Here is an 18,409-nt window from a genome sequence, read left to right as displayed (position 1 = left end):
TACTAAGAATTACATCACTTTTTCATTTGCAGAGAGAATGGTTCACTTCAGTATAGACTTGATGCTAAAAATTGCCCCTGTACATTCTTCCTGCCTTATTTCACTTTCACATTGGCTGTCTGATTGTTTCTGGAAATACCAGTGTAATGTCTCCTTAGACTCTTCGTGTCCCCACCACCATCACCACCCTTTTTAGAAGAGGCTAACTGGGTAGAAGATTTTTATTTACTATACAAAACAAGGCTGAAAAGCAATGTAATTAAGAGGCAAGAAAAAGTCAAAATCTTGGAGCCATGCTTCTAGTATTCACAGAACTTTTCTGGGTTTTCACTCTCCTCTCCTCTATGCATAAGTGTGATATTGTACATAATGCCTGAGAAGGGATTTAATTCTGATATTAAATGCCCTATTTTCAGGATTTCCGTAGTATTTATATTCTTTAAAAAAAGTTCATGGACGTTGCCAGGTGCTAAGCACTTCCATAGTGTTGGTCTTTGTCTAAATGCACACTTTGGGGCTGATGCTGGGTGGATTTTCGTCTGTTGGCTAGTATAATTTATGCAAGCACTTTAAAAAGCTTCATGAACAAAATGATGAGCACTTGTTGCTTTTATAGAACTTCTGTATCTCATTCAGAGACCTTTTCCTGTCTTTAGGCAGATATTTTTAAGGCATTTGCTGAATTGTTTCAAGTTGCTTCAGCTAAACCTGCACCTCTTGGAATCTGTGATTATCCGTCATCAAGAGCAATATACGCCATTGACTTGATGCTTAAATGGGACACCAGCAGAGATGGTGAGAAGCTCCTTTCCTTTAATGTTGAATTCATTTTATTTCCATACCTTTTTTTGGAAACTTATTTCTTGTGTGAACTCTTGCTGTTCTACAAGCAGCGTGAGCTGTGTGATCTCAGTGCCTCCCCCGGCATCAAAGCATATCTGGAGTTGCGGAGCTGCGGGGTTAGAATCTGCTGCACAGCTTAATAACAATGTGGGGGGAGCCACTAACTGCGCTCAGCCGTGTCCTTGCCTCCCTTGTGCCCCTGCTATTGCTATTCTTGGCAATCAGGGCAGCAGTACAACAGTCTAGTCACTCTGACAACAGCAAGTTTCCTGACCCATTTATGGTGGGAGAAGGTCTGAAATGTCTGTTTCTTTACAGAAACTTTAAAGATATCTTACCGTCTTACCAAACTCTGGCTTGGCCCTGTGCCTTCAGAAGGCACAGCTGCTTATTAAAGCAGGCAAGGGCCCAGATTCACCATTTCAGTGCTGTTGATGTCCTGAGGACTGTCGCTCAGTTGTTACCAAGTTTACATGTCCCTAAGTCTCTGCAAGAAGGTGTATGTGAAGCTACTTTCATGCTAGTGTTACAGCGTGGCTAGAGCCTTTCTTCCAACCAGAGCCTTGGAGGACTGGTAGCAGAATTTGCCCCATGGGGTGAATTCTTTCTTACCTTACCAGGACGCTCAAAAGTGTGGTCTAAGCATGGCCCAGGCCAGACATCTACCTCTTGTAGGAAGAAAAGCAGCAGAGGCTCCAGCACAAAAAGGACTGCCAGGGGCAATATTTGACAAAACTGAGTGTCCTCTTTTCCTGTGGTGTGTGGGATGTGAGAGAAGTTCATTCTTTGCACCTGTGATTGCTTGAGCTAGTGACTAGATAGTGTATGTTGGTTGAGTGCTGTCTGTGGCCGATTCTGTAACTACTGAATCACTTTCATGGAGTGAAGTGACTGTGGTAGGAGAGCGCAAGAGTCTCATCTTCGAGCAGGTAGTACTGTAGTAGCTGGCATCCTCCACTGAGAAACAGGAGGTACAGAATTGAGTCTCTCCTGTTCAGATCAGGTGGAGCAAAGGTTGTGTCTGCTACATCCACATTGGATGCTCTGTGAGCTAGATTGTTACCTCTCTTGAGGTTGTCTTCAATGGGAGAGGCAGACCAAAGCAAGTCACCGATATCATCAATCCCAAGAGAAGGGTTGTAGTAAAAGGAGCAAGTTCACCTTGCAGCCCTGGCTGAACAGGAGCTGCATAGGTCTCCAGCCCTTTCAAGATCTTCAAGGCATTTATCTCTTGCTGTAGCCGCAGGGGGTGCGGGTGCCAACGTCATGGCTGTGATCCTGTAGTCAGCCTATGGACAAATGGGTTAGCTGCTGCTCTGCGGAGCATACACATCAGAAGTTAATACCCTCAGCTGTGGTGTGAACACCAGACAGTAAATAAAATCCCTTGTTTCTCTTTGCATTGAATGCATTTGATCCCTAACTCTCTGAATTGCATTGATCAAGTTTTACAAGAAAGGTGAACTTTCTGACTTCCTTCTAGGAGTAAGAGGAAGTGGCAGGTGTGAGATGTTTGCAGGAGTTTAAAGGAGCCAGGACTGCTAGAACTAAAAGGTAGATATATAACAGTTTTAAAAAAGGAAGCTTGGTACTCAAGTGTGAAAGGAAGAGCAAACCTTTCTGGAAGATGTTTCAGACTACTTCAAGCAAGACAGTTGTATGGATATTACGTTGCTGTAATTTCTCGTCCTAAACGAGGCCTTGGATTAGTGCAGTGATTGCAGAATCTGTTGGATCTATTCTTCTCTGGGTAACAGTGGTAGACGAGACCTCACTCACCCCAAAAGCAAACACACTAAAGCAAGTGGGGTTTTTATTTGTTTGGGTAATAAAAGATGGCTGTTTTCAGCCATTTTCCATACTCTGACTTAAGGACAGGTAATGATTCAGGATCTAAATATAGCTTGTATTAAAAGGCAATGTTTGTGTTCTCTCTTACAGGGAAAAGAATTATGCAGCCTCAGATCCTGGAGGTGAACTTTAATCCTGACTGTGATAGAGCCTGCAAGTACCACCCTACCTTTTTTAATGATGTCTTCAGCACCCTGTTTCTGGATGAACTAGACAACTGCCATGTGACATGTATTGTCTAGGCACAGGAGGCCTGACTCTATTAATGATTTCCTTTACAAGATATGCTTAACAGCAATATTTGTGTCAGTTCTATGAGCTGTTTATGCAAATATCTTCCTATACTGGTAACCCAGGGAAAAAAAAATCAGAAGAATATGCATATACCATATACCGTATTGATAGTCATTTTGTTTGTATTTTCCTTGTCTTGCTTAGTTTTGTATCATCAATTTGTGTTGACCAAATGTCTTGTTTTATTGAATACGGGAGACTACAAAATAGAACGGTAACTGGAACAATTGACTTGTTTCTCAGGTAGCCTAACTCATGCTTGCTGGGAAACATTGTACACCTTCTCTCTGTCAACATTATAATTATAGTTTACTGAATCATTTTGGAGTTTGTTTGGTTTTTTTACCCCATCCATTACAAAAAGATCTAAAATGTTTCAGTGCATAGGTTGAGGTGAACCAAGGTATTTTAAGGTTGCATGTGTTAAGTTCAGCATGAATCAAATATATGAAGCTTGACTGCAAAAAAAGTATTTAGTTAAAGGTCCTGGAATTCTTCTAAAACTTACTCAGCAGTTGCTGAAATCTATGTGTAAAGTCATTTGGTGACTGAAGTCATCATTCTGTTGTTGTGTGATAGTTCTGAGTTCTCTGATTTAACAAATGCTAAAACAAGGTGGGAAGGACAGATCTCCTGTTAACTGTCAGGCATCTCATTCCCTTCTCCCTACACAAAGATGAAGTATCTTTAAGGAGGAAGGCAGACTAACTTCCTTAAATAAAATACTTTGCTGACTAAGGACAGAAAGATAACTGCTTTTGCTAAGACAATAATACAGTATTTCAGTGCAGTGTACTACTAGACTAATGAGATGGAAGATTTGATGGCTCTTTTCGTTTTTCAATAGAAAGAAAAAAATTAGGAACTGTGTACTGCTGGCTGTCATCCTTAGCCTGCCCTTTAAAGAAACTAAATTTTTGAGAAAAGATCATGTAAGAAGTGGGAGGGGTGTAATGTCTAGAACAGCAAGGGAAGGCAGAAGAAGCCAGAAGAAATGAAAGGGATCTGGGAAACTGCTAAAATCCAAAGCAATCTTTGGACTTAAAAGTTGAGAGCCTAGCATAAATGGTTTGGGGGTGGGGGGACAATTTCAAATTAATCATCTCTAATCTCCCCTTCCTTCTCAAATGAGAGTAACTGGGTGAAACTTATAAAGTAACATAAATACAGCCTAAAACTGCTATGTATGCAGAAGTTGCAAAAAGTCTGCTGTCCCTTATGAAGTATATTAAATAGGCAGTATTTTTTTCTAGATAGTTGCAGCAATTGATCTGCTTTAGAGCAAGATGCAAATATAAAACTATAAATGTTCTAAATCTTGCTTCTAGTATGCAATGAGTTATCCTTCATGTGCTCAGGAGGGGAGAGGGATGTTTTAGGCTATTTCTGGCACGTAATAGAGTACTTCAAAACTGTCTTCTGCAGGCACCTACTTCTTTCCACTTACTGAAATGGACTGGAGAGAGGAGAAAAAAATGTCTTGTGAAGATTCAGTCACTGCATAAGTAGGGCAGAAGAGAGCTGGACCGGACAGCCAGAAGCAGCACGGACAGCCATATCGAAGTCTCCTGTTCATGAGTCAGAACTTTTAGACTCCTAATTTAAATGCAATTAAAGAAACTCAGGTTAAGCACTTGCTGTAGATAGTGTGACTCTTCCGCCTTTCTACAGAGAAAGGTTCAGCTGTGATGTAGAACATAGTAATAAGTGCTTGAGACTGGACATAAGGGGATGTGTGGTGCTGCTCAGCAGATAGGTTTCTGGCCTCTAGGAGAGTAAAAAGCACTTCAGGTAACCTGCCTGCAAAGTAACTGAAAGCAAGTAACAAAGTGACTGTGGGCCTAGAGTAGAGGGGAAGCTTTCCCTATCACAAAGGGAACAGTGATGTCAGATGTAGCAAACCAGAAGAATGACTTTAAAGTAGCATATTTGCAGTGGGACCACAAGCTGTGGGCAAAAATAGTCCCTCTTTTCTTACACGCTTAGACAAGAGATCTTTTTATCTAATAGGACGGCAACAGCAAGATCCGGGATGCTTAGTTCAACCTATGTCATAACATTTGCTACCATAACCCTGAAGAGAAGAAACCTGTGTTTCTGTTCTTAAGCAGATGAAGTGAGGTGGCACAAGTGGGAGATGCCATCGTAGCTACAGGGCCCATGCAGGTACTGCTGTATTTGGAAATGGGCAGTAGAGTCATCCGTGGCCTGCCAGCTGGCTCCGCAGTGGAGGCACTGTGCTGAGCATCAGGGCAGGCACCTCCATCTCACTGCTGGGCTAGTGCTGCTGGTGATGACTCAGAGGTGTGTGCTGAGGGGTGCTGAGTATTTGGGTGCTCTCAGTTTCTGGCTGCGTGCATCAAATTTGCTGATTTTGTCTTGCCTACTGCAATGGTGAGAGGAGATGAAGGGGCTATCAGGCTGTCTTTGAGGCTACCGCTTCCTGTTGCCTTTAGCATCTTTCTATTTAAAACTATTTGAAAACAATAAAAACAAAGAAGCAAATATAGTAAGTTACATGCAATTTAATACATTTAGCTGACATTTATACTATGCTTTGAAGTTGGAAGGCACAAATTGTGAAAAAGATTTGATCTTAAACACTCCCAGAGTACTATGACTGGGGGACAAATACTGGCTGCTCTAGTGGGATGAGTGCTTCACAGCACTAAAGCACTGTCTAGTGGAAAACACAGGAAAGATTCAGGCCATAGTTGTGCTTGTGATTGTTACGAGCAGCTTTCTGAAAGCTGTATTAACATATGGCTTGATTTCTACATCTGAACATAGTGAAGCTGTAATTTGTGCCCATTTTCAGTTAAAATGCTGTTGTCGTATAAACTGTAATACTATAATATAAAAAACTAGTATTCTTCAATCACTATCTTTTATTGTGGTATAAAACTCACCAAGGCATGCACCCCTTTTTGACTTGTCTAGTAAAGACACATTTGTTCTGAACAAGAACTGCTGTCAAATAGTAATTAGCAGTCACTTTGTCTAATAGCATTAAGTAGTTCAGCTAAAAATACAGGAAGGCCATTTAGAAAATTTGTTAAAAAAGATCTATTGGCTGATGTCTGTCTCCTAAGAAAATTTTTTATTCAGGTTGTTTCTTGTTGCGATTGTCCTTCCAGATACGGTAATTGAGCGCAGAAGCCATGGTTAACCAAGCTAAATAAGGAACCATCAAATACGCTGCTGTTCTGCTGGCGTTATACCAGGAAGCAGTTGTAGCTGTTGCTGTACCAGTGGTGAGTAGGAGAGTCACCAACCCCTGAAACACAGAAAGGTAGTAGTGTTGTTTTACTTGTTGCATTTTCTTGACTAGACGGTATTTGTATGGCTCTTTCCAAGTTGTTTGCATTGGCTCTGGAACCTGTTGGATCCCTCTGTGAGCTGATTCCTTCTCAGAAAACTAGCCCCGCAAAAAAGATACTTTTCTGCTGACTTAGTGGGTTGAATTGACTCACGGGAAGATTCAGCACACAAGAATGGGCACAAAAACTGCATCTAGGAGCAGGAGAGGGAGAAATGAAATCCCTCTCACCCTCATTTTTCTGGCAGCAGCAAGCTCTACACTGACTATAGCCCCTGTGTGACTTTGAGCAAGTCACTTTGCTAGGTAAACTTCCCCAATCTTTCTCTGTCTGATGCTGCCTGAAGAGATGTGGCATGGATGAATCAATGACGGATTGCAAAATGTTCCACTACTACAGTGATACTTGTATATTTGGTGAACCAGGCAAATCATTTCTTTTTTATTATTGATTTTTATTTTGGAGGCTATCTTGTTTATCTTCAGACTACAGAAAATTAGTCTTGTCTAATATAGATACCGATTAGCTGAGTAATGTTATGGAACACTCTTAGTGCTGCTGTTTGCCAAAGAGGTACCTAGGAATTTTGCTAACGCATAAGTGTTTACTTTTTTATTCACACAAAGCTCTTATCAAAAGGTGACAGAAAGAGCTACTTGATATTTAAACATTTAATGATGCTGTAGATAGGTAAATTCTCTCCAGCGGTTGCAGGCATGTATTGAAGAGAATTTCAGGTAACTACTGCCCAACCCACATTCTATAGCAATTATACGAACGTGGTTCATTTTCAAGGAGAAAAAAAAAAATACAACACAAAACTTACCCTTAGCACCTTGTAAACGATAGCGGAATTTTATGCTTAGGAAACTTGTTTTTCCACTTACCCATCCCATTTTGTGAGCTCCAAAAAATATGGGAGTCCAAGCCCAGTTTAATGCCAGCTGCCCTGCATACAGACCCAGTGGAACCACAGACTTTTCATTGAAGCCCCCCAATTCCTTCCACACCAGGTAGGAGCCATATCTGAAGAAAGCAAACATAAGGTGTAATTCGGTACCTTGGCTAGAAGGCAACTGCAGTCTTGGTCAAACGAAATGACTTCAGTGTCGAGAGTCTAAATTCATTTGGAAAAGAAGATATCCAGACACTGCCTGGCAGAATAACCAGCTGCAAAGGATTGATCATATCCTGCAGACAGCAGTACAGAGAGAGAGAAAACCCCTGTGCTGCCAGAGCTCTTGTTTCTAGGTGCAGAGGAGCAGATGACCTGCTGCATTTCAGTCTTTAAAGAGAGTGGCATATTGCAATGGAAGCAAGTCTAGGGCTTGAGTGGAAAAGATAGGTCTCTAAGTAGTGAGGAAACTGTTACTTCAGTAATGGGAGATGATGCTTTAAAATAGAAAGAAATGTATTTTCAAATGGTTGAAATGAAGATATGGGAGAAGCAGGAACTGAAGTGGGAATGGACAAAATGAGTAGCAGCCCAAAGACAGGTGAGTATGGTGTGGATGGTGTTAGAGCATAAGGAATCCCATAATCACATTTTGGAAGGGAAAAGACAAAGATGAGGGGAACAAAGATTTTAGGATTTCCGAGGAAAGAATTAACAGCAGGGAGCACTCTTCCTGTCCATGGGATCCTGGCTACTGAAGGATCTTCCAGCCGGGTTGGAAGATTTTGAACAGATCTTCTTCGTGCCACCAAACAGTTCACTGGAGGAATCCCAGAATGAAAGCTGCCAAAGACAAGAATCCTTTGGACTTGGGAGGTTTACTAACACTAGGTTTATTTTTGAACTCACGAAGCCTGAATAGAGCAGGGAGCAGTCATTGCACAAGGCTATCTTTTTTGTTCTTGTTCAACTTTCCCTTTAGGCATTAGCTAGATTTCAGTCCGAATGACTGCACAGCCCTTCCAAAAGACAGTACACTACCCTGGATAAAATGTCAGCATCCCGAATTATATCCCCATTTAAGTATTCGCACCCAGAATACAGACTCCATCTTGGTAGCAACGTGAACTGAACTGTGCACTGCGCTGGACAGCAGGGGCTCAGACGGATGTTAGCAGTGGAGCAAAGATGGAGGCCAATTTTTAAGCATTATTTATTCTAGTAGCAAACATCTGTATGCGTATTTGCAGGAGTTTGTCTTTGCTCGTGTGTCATATAAACAGGATTTTTTTTCCTGTTTGGCCCAGTTAATGACCCAAGATTGCTTCCTGGCCATTTCTTTCATAAGGACTAAACCACACAGCTTTGAGAGCTTGGCAGTTTGATTGCACAAAGTAGATGGTTTAGGGGGAAAAAACAAAAAACAAAACCCAACTTTGTATGCGAGAGGAAGGATAAGAAACTTCATGTTTTCTCTTCCTAAAAGGCATCAGAACCCAAATCTCCTCCTAAGTTATTTAAAGAGCTCCAGTACGTGCTTACGGTTGTTCACAGATCTAACTTTCATTTCAGAGCAAGATCATTATGTACAAGTCTACTAGGGAACTAAACCTCAAAGACTGTTATGTAAGCTTATTATTTCTTGCTTTTAATATATTCAAGGTTCTAAAGGAATGAGATGCCTTGATCATTCCAAAGAATGTGGGTGCATGATGGATTACAGAAGGAAAGGACTAGTTATAAGCACTGAGCAAAAAGACTCAGGTGCTAGACATTTGGTACATAACTTAAAGCACCCACCTCCGAATATACTGATATTCTGCTATTGTCAAAGTAAATGACCAGCTGTTACAGTTTGGATTTTTAAAACGTTTAGCTTGATATCCAGGTTTTGATAAGGAATCCTCAGCCACTGGGGATAATGAATTGTGCAGTAAATGTGAAGGAAACCCTTCAAGGAAAGGCAACGAGCTCTTGTCTGATAAAAGGCATCTTCTATTGAATCATAGGACAACAATGTTCTGATTCCAATATTAACTCCCTGAATATACAAGGGGGAAGAATAATTTTAAAAAATACTCTGTAGAAGAGGAGAAAGAATACAGGTGGAAAAGGGGCCACAGCACATGAGGCTCCAGAAATTACAAAGCTTTCCTTGAAAGAAAAGGAAGCCAAGAGGAGAGAAAGTGTGAGAGAAAAAATTTTGCATTCAGATACATTTTCAGACATACTACATCACTGCTGTATTTTACATCAGACTGCAGTATTTAAGATAACCAGCAGGGTGACTATGTAATAATCTCAGCTTGGAAAAGAGTTGATCTCTCTGAAACTTTCTATGGTTTAGCCAGTGCTATGCATGAGGTAGGAATCACTTAAAATGCAGTGGCATAATGGGATGGCAGGGGTAAGATATAAAATGCATATTGTGACCCCAAAATTATTACTATTGGGTTAGCAGTAATGCATGTTTTATAGCTAGGAAAAAGCATGTTGAATCTTGGCATGTAGCTACTTCTTAATGAAGAAGCACGGGAGGGAAACAAAGCATCACTTGGTGCTTGGCAGCTGCACCAGCCTCTGTTCAGGCTCTAACAGCAGCGTGCTACCCCTCCTCTCTGTGGCACTGCTCACGAGAGTTAATATAAAAGCACAGTATGTTGAGAGGGGGCTACTTCTGGAGTAGTCTGTGAGTAATATTACAACTGCCCAAACAGATGCAAAGACAATCTCCAGGGACAGCCTATCTCTGTAAATGTTTTTGCCTCATCTTATTAAAAGTAACAGCTGCCAGAATATAGTAACATTAAATGTTTAAGCTACCTGTGGGAATGGTATTTGGCCTCATGATACCCTGTTCATTTGACAGTAACTGCTGTATTGACAAGTATTTTAAACTAGTTAAATAAGAAGGCAGACATTGGTTTCACACATTTAGAGTTTTAGAGCCTGGCAGTTTTATTTGAAAAGATTTGATTTTGATTTCTTTTAATTGAGCTCTGTTAGAACAGTTCCATCCCAATCCCTTTTTTTTTTTAATTTTAAAACTACTAAAGGATATATGTAGAAGAAATCCCGAGGCTGCCTGGCTGCGTCACTGCACAACTAGGCAGGTCTCCCCCTCAGCGTGAATGAGGAAAGCTAATTAATGGCAGCTTTTCAAACTCCTGCTTTTGATGTGCATACAGAGCAGTGTCCTACCAAACCCACGCACGGCTCCCAAAACATGTTTCTACCTGCTGAACAGGTAGCTTGACACAGTTTCTTACAAATACAGAGCCGTGGGAACACAATAATACAGTTTTCTGATCCAGCACAGTACAATAAGCAACTATGAGATCAGGTAAGTGCCTTAATACAATGCGAAAAACATACCCCATGGATGTATAGAGAGTTCCCCAAACAGGAGCAAACACCCAGTTAGGTGGATGCCAGGATGGCTTCTGTAGAGATTCATACCACATGGGGATCTCCTTTTTGGTTATCTTGCCTCCTAAAAATCCTCCTGCATGGGGCAAGAGTGTGAAACCCACAGCTGGGACCCAGCCTGGTACTGCCTCCATTGAGACGGTCAATCTGAAACAAGAACAAACACGTTGATCGGCAAAAGTACTTTTAAAATGAAGCTAGACAAACATTCCCTTTCTAGCAGATTTTAAAAACATACATACATGTAGGATCTGATCCACAGCCTAGTCTTGCCACTGAGAAAGACTGCAGCTGAAATTAATGGATCTTGAATGAGGTTCACTGGACAACATGTACCACCGTACAGGAACCTGTTACTTACATTCTGTTTTCTTTGAGGCTTTCAGTTCCCTCTAGGCCTTGTGCAGTAAGGCTAGCAATTTTTACCTATGAAAATATTTCCCCCCCCCCCCATAAATAAGTAGGCCAGAGGAATAATGTAGTTTGATATTATATAAATTGCACCTGGAAGGAAAAAATGCATTAAGAAACTTATATTTCTGTATTCACCAAAACGGAATGGTCTCGATGGAAGGGTATAGTCAAGGGCAAGGAAAGAGCATGTGCTAACCCACCTGCAAACAGAATAATTGACAGAGACTGTGTATGCATTTTTAGCCTCAAAGGATGCAGAGGATGATCAGTGGCTAGTAAGACTGAGGTGATAAGTTACAGACTTTTAAGAAGCCACCCCAGAAATAGTAGAGAGGAGAAAGAGAGGATAGGTACTTAAATGATGTTTTGCTAAACAATGAAGGAGATCTCAATGGATAAGTGGGGAGTACACCAGTAGCTTCCTTGTAAAGTATTCAGTCAATTGCCACAATCTTGACTGGCAAGCCCATGAAGTCTACTTGGTTAAATTTGCCTACAGAAACCAGACTAAGTAGATTTCCTTGTTCTGGTAGGCTGAACTGCTTTAGTTTGAGCACAGGCTGCAGTAAAAAGGGTAAGCAAGAAAGCGGGAAGAATCTCCATAGCAAGCTTTCTGGCCAAAATCCAAAGGCTCCAGAGCATCCATGTTTAGCTTGCTAAAGTGTGAGCAGATTAGAGGTATGATGAAAAGGGCAGAACCGAAACACATTTTATTTTTCAAATAAACAGTAGCCAAATACACCCAATTCCTGTTAATCTATTATGCAGCAGGGAGAGACAGCAGGAAGGAATCATAAAAGATACTGCAACAGCCCAGTGAAGCAAAGGGGAAAAAGCAACTGTGAAAGCCGCAGCAGGAGCAAATGCCAAGTTTTGGAGCAACCAGCATGTCACAGGCAGGTCCAAGGAAGATGTCAGAGTAAACCCGATGTTTAAAAGCTTTCGCTGTAGTTATGTCTGCCGGGATACGAGGAGGCAGGAAGTGGGGAAATCGCCCTTTTAACAGCTGTACTTAAACCAGCAGGAAATCGTGCACAGATGACGTTGTACGGTCGCAGTTCTGCTGATGCTGTGGGTTGCTATTTGGAGAACAGGTATAAGCTTAGCTGGCAAGAAGGCCCTCTTGCAGTGCGATTTTTGTCTCTTTACGCAGGGGTCTGTCCATACAGCCATGCAGATTCAATAAAAGAGATTTTGGTGGCTGGGACCACAAGCCAGAGTGCACAGGATGAAGAGGAAATCCTGGTGACAGAAGCAGAGCGAGATTTTGAAGGCAAAACAGAGTCTGGAAGGACTGGAAAAGCACGCAGGGTTGGAAGGTGTAAACAAGAAGGGGCAAGCAGGCTGCTGGGCTGGAGGCATGCCTCGGGGAGAGCCGGAGCCGTGGGAGGGGAAGGAGCAGGAATGCACAAGGAAAGACAGCAAACAAAGTGGTGGGACAGTCAAAGCTGGAACAAAAGAAGGAATTAAAGAACGAGAGAAATTAAGCAGAGAAAAAAAGTGGAACTAAGTTTGGGGAGAAGAGGAAGAGGGAAAACAAAGCACTAGGCTCCTGGAAAAGTAGCAATTAGGTCTTGGGGCGGAGGGTGGACAGCAAGGAAGGGAGGCAAAAGGCTGCAGAGCTCATTGCTGTAGTCACTGCTGCCACACATCCTGCCTTGTCTCTTCTATGCTCTTATTTTACCAGGGCGCAGAGAAATGAATGCCTACCCCTCTGCCTGCATTTGTAGCGTTACTCTCCTGAGGGAGCAGGCTGGCTCCACTACTTGTCACAAACAGACAGCGTCAAAGGTTCTGCTTTTATTGGGATGGGGGGGGTGGGGATTTCTATGTGCAGGAGGTACCAGGTGTAATGTGTTCCCAGCACAGTGAGCCTCTCCGGCTGCCTTCAGCCAGGAATTCCCAAGGAGTTAAGCTAGAAATTTAAAGTGAATAAAACGTCACCATTTTTTACCCTGTTGCCTTTGCCGCCACTGCAGACAATGCTAGGCTCCGTTTTTACACGTGCTGTGAAGTGCTGGTTGTTTGTGCATCGCCACTGAGGCTGTCAAATGCTAATAAATTAAAAAAAAAGGTGTGTGGGGGGGGGTAAGGACCCAAAGGATGGGACAGCAGGGCTTCTATTTTATATTGGTTTATTGGGTTTCATGCTTTGTTTGGACATATTTGTATCAGGGTGTTTTTTAGCATGTATTAAGCAACTGGACTTCGTCAGGTGTTGTTTCTTCTGCCAGCTTCTCCCCAGGAAAGAAAGTCTGAAAGTGTTTTGCTATCTGAAAGTGCTAAATGGTATCAAATTGAAAAATACTCTTCTGTTGCAGTCATTAGTGCATAAATGACGTAGTGGTGAGTCTGTCCCTCTGCCTGTTGGAGGAGGAATGCTGAAAGCGACACGAGGAAACAAATCTGGCAGGAAAACAAATGGGGAAGGCAAAAAGCAAGACAACAGGGAAAGTGAAGCTGTGCATGAACAGGAAAGGGGAACAAATAAAAGCAAAGACACTGGAGGTACTGGCTTGAATTGAATGTTGGCATCCCATTCTTTTGACTACTATTACTACTAATTATATAGTCTGTTTTCCAATAGTATTGCTCAGTATTTCACAATGCTTGGCAAGCCCTATCTCCTGCATAGTTCCAAGGAGAAAGAGGTAGAGCAACATGTACAAAGGCATGCAGCAATATCAGAATGTGCTGGCAGGCTCTGCCTAGTAGACTACAACTGTCAGCAGTGGGAATTCCTGTATTTAATTCCCAAGAAATTAAATACTCATATCAATTTCCTATTAAAAAACAAAAAAGCAATAGCTAACTCAGGAAGCAGCACTAGTTGTGTTTGGAAGAAGCTGTGTCCATCTTTCTCTGGCCAGTTGGTGCAGGTCTTTCGCGAGAGAATAAATAAAAGACAGGGATGCACTGGAGATTCCTCTTGGCAAATAAACAAAGCAGCTTGAGGTGAAATGGCAAACAACAAGTCAGCAACAAAAGCAATAAGAAATGTTCAAAAGAAAAGATGCAATATATAAAATCCTAGGGTGGGGGTTAGAGAGCAAGAAGAGAAAAATAGTTAGGGGCCTGCATGGTGCACCCTGGATCTCAGAAAAGCTTGTGCAAATAAATTTCTGCAATGACCTTCCATCACATGCTGCCTCGCAACCCAGCCTTGCCTTCACCCTACTGCTCATTCAGTGCTCTTTACTAAAGGCCCAGGATGTTTTTTTGAAAGCAGTGTAGTCACAGAGTATGTAAAAGATTGTCCGACCTGGCTTTCTCTTAGTGGAGTATTTTATCCAGTATAATTTTAATTAAACCTAATGCTCATAGGTTTAGGCCTGTAAACCTTGTAAGTTTGTATGTTTAACTATGATGTGACAACTAAGATTATTTTTTGCAGTGAATAATACTATGGTGTTGTTTATAACTGCCTAGGGAATTAAGTACTTTAACTTTCTGATGGTTGCAGAAGCAAATCTGGGGACAAAGGAAGGTTCAAAGCTACTGTAAGTCCGCTGAGGTGATGGGGAAGGACGAAAGGATACAACAGAAAGGACTGGACAGCATCCTTCAGCCACTTGCTTTCTAGGCTTACAGATGTGCAGGGACCACATTTGGAAACGTCAGACTTTAGGATAAATCAGTTTTCCTTTACTAGTTTGTTTTGTCTGGTGCACATGCTGACTTTTTAGCAAGTGCCACATACGTTATCACCAAATAATTTCAGGTATTTGCACCAGCGCCTCTGGGCTGCATCTGTATTACTCAAGCTACAAATAATTATTATGTTCCCAATCATGTCCCAGCTCAGTTTCAGGGCGAGATCTGGTTGTATAATGTTCTTGCACCCCAATTTTCCCACTACAGAAACCTGGATACGTGTGCTGGACAGTATCTGCAGCATGCCTAGGAGGTAATCTTATCACTGCCTCTAAAAGCCATCGCGGTTGGAAATCTTTTCTCCCCACATGCACTTAACTTGCTCATTTCTGTTTCCACCCCTTATCTCTGCCCTGCAACATTTCCTTCATCATGCTGCCCGCTATCTGCTTAGCCCTAGTCTGACCTCGGGCAATTTGAACAGTGCAGCATGAGGGCTGCTGCAGGCCAGTCTGCATTACAAATATGTGAAAATACTTTCTCTGGGTATTCAAATAGCAAGCTTCCACAAAGGTGGCTCCAGCTACGTAAAGTAACAGGAGAAATAAAGAAAAAAAAAAAACAAACACAACCTGCTGCCCAGTGGGCTCCTATCCTTTTGCAGGCTGTTTCTCTGTGGTGACATAACATGTAGGAAATCAAACGTAAACTTTCCTTGTTCTTCCTCCCTTCACGGCACACAAAGAAAAGGATGCAGGGGGAGGGCGTTTGCTTCAGCCTGATGAAAAAGGAATTAAAACACCTCTTAGCTTCCTGACGCCATCCTGGGCTAGGCAGCTGGGCTCTGAAAGCAAGACGGGGACATCCCCCCTCGCAAGCCTGCGTATCCCCGGAAAGCACTCAGGCCGCTGGAAGGAGACGGCAGGAAAGGACAGCTACCTTCATTGCATCGGTTTGTATCCCTATTCGGATGAACCTCTGACTAATCCCTTCCTTGTGCAACTCAGTGCTGGCTACCGCATCACATGGGGTTTAAATGGTAGATAACGCATTAAAAACACACAGGGAGACATCCTGGCAAGGCTAAAATACCCAAGGAGTTTGGGAATTGCTAGTCCTGGCCATTTTGAGGTCGAGGGAGAAGGTTGTGAAAGTACTAATGGAGAGCGAGGAGGTTCCCAAGACATATTCTCCCCCTCTCATCCTTTCATATATTTTTTGAGCGCAGATAAAGTTGTACCCAGGTATGAGAGGCACCATGCAAATTTTCCATGGAGAAAATGCTCCTTCATAGACAGCTGTCAGAAGAATTAAAAGGTGCATATTTAATTTGTACTGATGATTTACGTGTCTGTTGTGGCTCTATAACTCATGGAAAAATTGCGACACTAAACACAAAAGTTATGGAACAGTCTGTAACACAGAATAGGGCTAATGCAGAAAAGCAGTCTTGTCTTTGTTATATTAATCTTGATGAAAAGTTATAACAGTATTAGGTGTATCTTTCAGAAATAAGGGAGTTTTATCATCCTTTTTATAAATAGAATTTATAAATTAAATATATTTACATAGATAACTTGCATACAATATGAATGTAACAAAAGCATGTATTTTTGTAATACGCATTTATAAATAAAAATAAAACTGATGGTATTTGTTTAAGGATATAACATAATATAAGTATATTCATCATGTTTAGAGACATTATAAATCACACTACCCAGGATACACTTCTTTTGAAACAGCAGAGCACAGCCTGTGCAATTAAACCTATGATTTATTGAAGTGACCAGATTCACATACAGGGAATAGAAATGTCCTGTGAAACAAAATCTTTCCAAGTTACAATTGCCTTTGTTTCCTGCTTGATCTCTTCTAGTGTATGTTTGTATAAAATCCTCCGCGGGTGGCACATCTTAAAGCCAAAACATCCTTCTGACCATCTCCCTTCCACACAGCCACGCAACGCCCTGCTGTGGGCTTTTCTTCTCGTCAGTCCACCCTCTTTGAAAATATCATCAGTGCCTACTCTTAAACCATTTGTGTTTCCCTCAGATGTCTCTAGCCCACGTGCTGTCCAGGCCTGGCCCTTGGCTTGCCGCTTCTGACGCAGTAAAAAGCAACAGAAGTGCAGCATCCAAGGGATGCTTCAGTGGCATTTTCTCACTCACTCTCCTTTTGAATTGAAAAGCCAACAGCATTTCTTGCTGTTCTGATCCATTTTGATTCTGCGGGATTGGATTAATAGTTTCTTTCCTTAAACTGCTCTGTGAAGACTGACTGCTTGACACTGTTTTATAACCGTAAGGGACACAAACCATTGCACAACTGCAGCTTTGGGATGGCGAGTTTTACTTTTTGTTCAATAATCCTGGCATTGGCTGCTGAGATTAATACGCTACATTTTGCTCTAACTTGTCTATTAAGCATTACCTGGAAATACGGAAAGGCAAGCCCTTTCCTGTACCCTTAAAGAGATGTCCAGGTAAGGGCAAGAGCAACTTACGGTGACACTGAAGGACAATACCTCCAGTTAAAGACCTTTCTGCAATAATCTCCACTCAACAGCACGATGATACAAGACTGCAGAAAGCATGGGGACGGCAGAGGGACGAGGGGAGGAGCGGTACCTGCTGCTCGTCCCCGCACTGGACCTGGCCGACCGCGGGCACGTCAGAGGGACGCCGGGAGGGAGGGAGGCCCCATGCATGCACACGTCCTGCTGCTGCCAGACCCTGCAAAATTCACAGGCCCGGGGACCCATAAATGGACTCCTTTACTTCCTTCCTTTTAAACCCATGGAAAAAAAAGCAGTGCTCGCCTGCCATCAATCCTCTCCCTCTTCATCGGGTTTTGGACTGTTTCAGTCCAAGTTCCACTAACAGAAAAGTGGTTTATATATATATATATATATATATATATACACACATACATGCACACACAATACATATATACATATGTGTATATATAGGTATAATATATACTTACGTGTGTATATAATGTACATTGTACATAGTTATACATATATGATATATACCCATGTGTATATGTGTGTATATGCATGTATGTATGTATATATGTATATATAAATACAACCGAATACCCCTAAACAGTGCTTACCATCCAGTGCCCAGCGCTTGCAGCCTATCCCAGCTCCTTCTTGTGAGATGTATATATATTTTGCAGTATATACATAGATATACTATGCGTATATATACACATAAACTATATTATATATATTTTATGTACATAAATATATATTTTATATATAAATACATATATATACATTAAGTCTTACATATGTGTATGAAGCTAAGAGTAAATGAGAGCACTGCCAGTCACGTCACTTTTAACCAGCGGAAAGTCCCTCCCGAAACGCTCCTGCGGCTCCCGTGAGCCCCTCCCGTCCCGTCCCGTCCCGTCCCGTCCCGCCGCCGCCGGGGCTGCGAGCGCGGCCCGGGCAGCCGGGTCCGGCCCGGGGCTGCCGGCGGGGCCGGGCCCGTGGGCGCAGGGCGCAGCGCGGCGGGTCTCGGCCCCCCCCGGCCCCGCCGCCCCCCGCCGCGGACGCAGAGGCCCCCGGCGGCGCGGAGCCGCCGCGCGCCCGGCCATTACCTGCGCTGCCGCGCCGCGCTGCGCGTCCCGCCTCTCTGCCGCGGGCGGGGCGGGGCGGGGCGGGGGGCGGTGGTAGGACCCAGGGGCGGCGGGGCCCCCCGTGGGCGGGGCCTCGGGGGCGGGCCCGGGGCCTCGGCGAGGGGCGGGGCCCGCGCTG

The 18,409-nt window shown here is 42.8% G+C and overlaps 2 protein-coding genes across 3 annotated transcripts in view; one reads left to right on the top strand and one right to left on the bottom strand.

Moving 5' to 3' along the window:
• The window catches only part of TTLL12 (tubulin tyrosine ligase like 12), a 29,651-nt gene extending 26,343 nt beyond the window's left edge, over positions 1-3,308 (top strand). Inside the window, exons 13-14 of the mRNA XM_026114012.2 lie at positions 657-795; positions 2,785-3,308. Coding sequence (XP_025969797.2) covers positions 657-795; positions 2,785-2,936 — 291 coding nt within the window. The 3' untranslated portion in view covers positions 2,937-3,308. The remainder of the gene's footprint in view (positions 1-656; positions 796-2,784) is intronic.
• Positions 3,309-5,497: 2,189 nt separating this feature from the next.
• Positions 5,498-18,348, bottom strand: TSPO (translocator protein). 2 transcript variants are annotated; one of them, XM_064516639.1, is made up of 5 exons: positions 18,253-18,330; positions 17,271-17,375; positions 10,579-10,779; positions 7,196-7,334; positions 5,498-6,265 (listed from the first exon to the last, which is right to left on the bottom strand). In XM_064516639.1, exons 2-5 carry the CDS (start codon positions 17,348-17,350, stop codon positions 6,089-6,091), a joined length of 597 nt encoding a protein of 198 aa, XP_064372709.1. In that variant the 5' UTR covers positions 17,351-17,375; positions 18,253-18,330; the 3' UTR covers positions 5,498-6,088. The 2 variants fall into 2 exon arrangements, with proteins under 2 accessions (XP_064372709.1, XP_064372714.1); XM_064516644.1 differs by lacking the exon at positions 17,271-17,375 and having other exon boundaries at positions 18,253-18,348.
• Between the last annotated feature and the right edge of the window lie 61 nt (positions 18,349-18,409).

The sequence above is a fragment of the Dromaius novaehollandiae genome, chromosome 1 (assembly GCF_036370855.1).
Source record: "Dromaius novaehollandiae isolate bDroNov1 chromosome 1, bDroNov1.hap1, whole genome shotgun sequence".
In the NCBI taxonomy this organism is placed as follows: Eukaryota; Metazoa; Chordata; class Aves; order Casuariiformes; family Dromaiidae; genus Dromaius; species Dromaius novaehollandiae.
Note: the sequence above shows the minus strand (reverse complement) of the source record. Positions and strands in the feature narration are given on the sequence as shown.

What these genes read in the sequence shown, in the direction of transcription:
- TSPO (XM_064516639.1), bottom strand. Translation starts at nt 17,350, where the DNA reads ATGCATGGGGCCTCCCTCCCTCCCGGCGTCCCTCTGACGTGCCCGCGG. An exon ending in AGTGCGGGGACGAGCAGCAG is followed by an intron (nt 10,780 to 17,270) that starts GTACCGCTCCTC and finishes TTCTTGTTTCAG; the next exon opens with ATTGACCGTCTCAATGGAGG. An exon ending in GAGCTCACAAAATGGGATGG is followed by an intron (nt 6,266 to 7,195) that starts GTAAGTGGAAAA and finishes TCTGTGTTTCAG; the next exon opens with GGGTTGGTGACTCTCCTACT.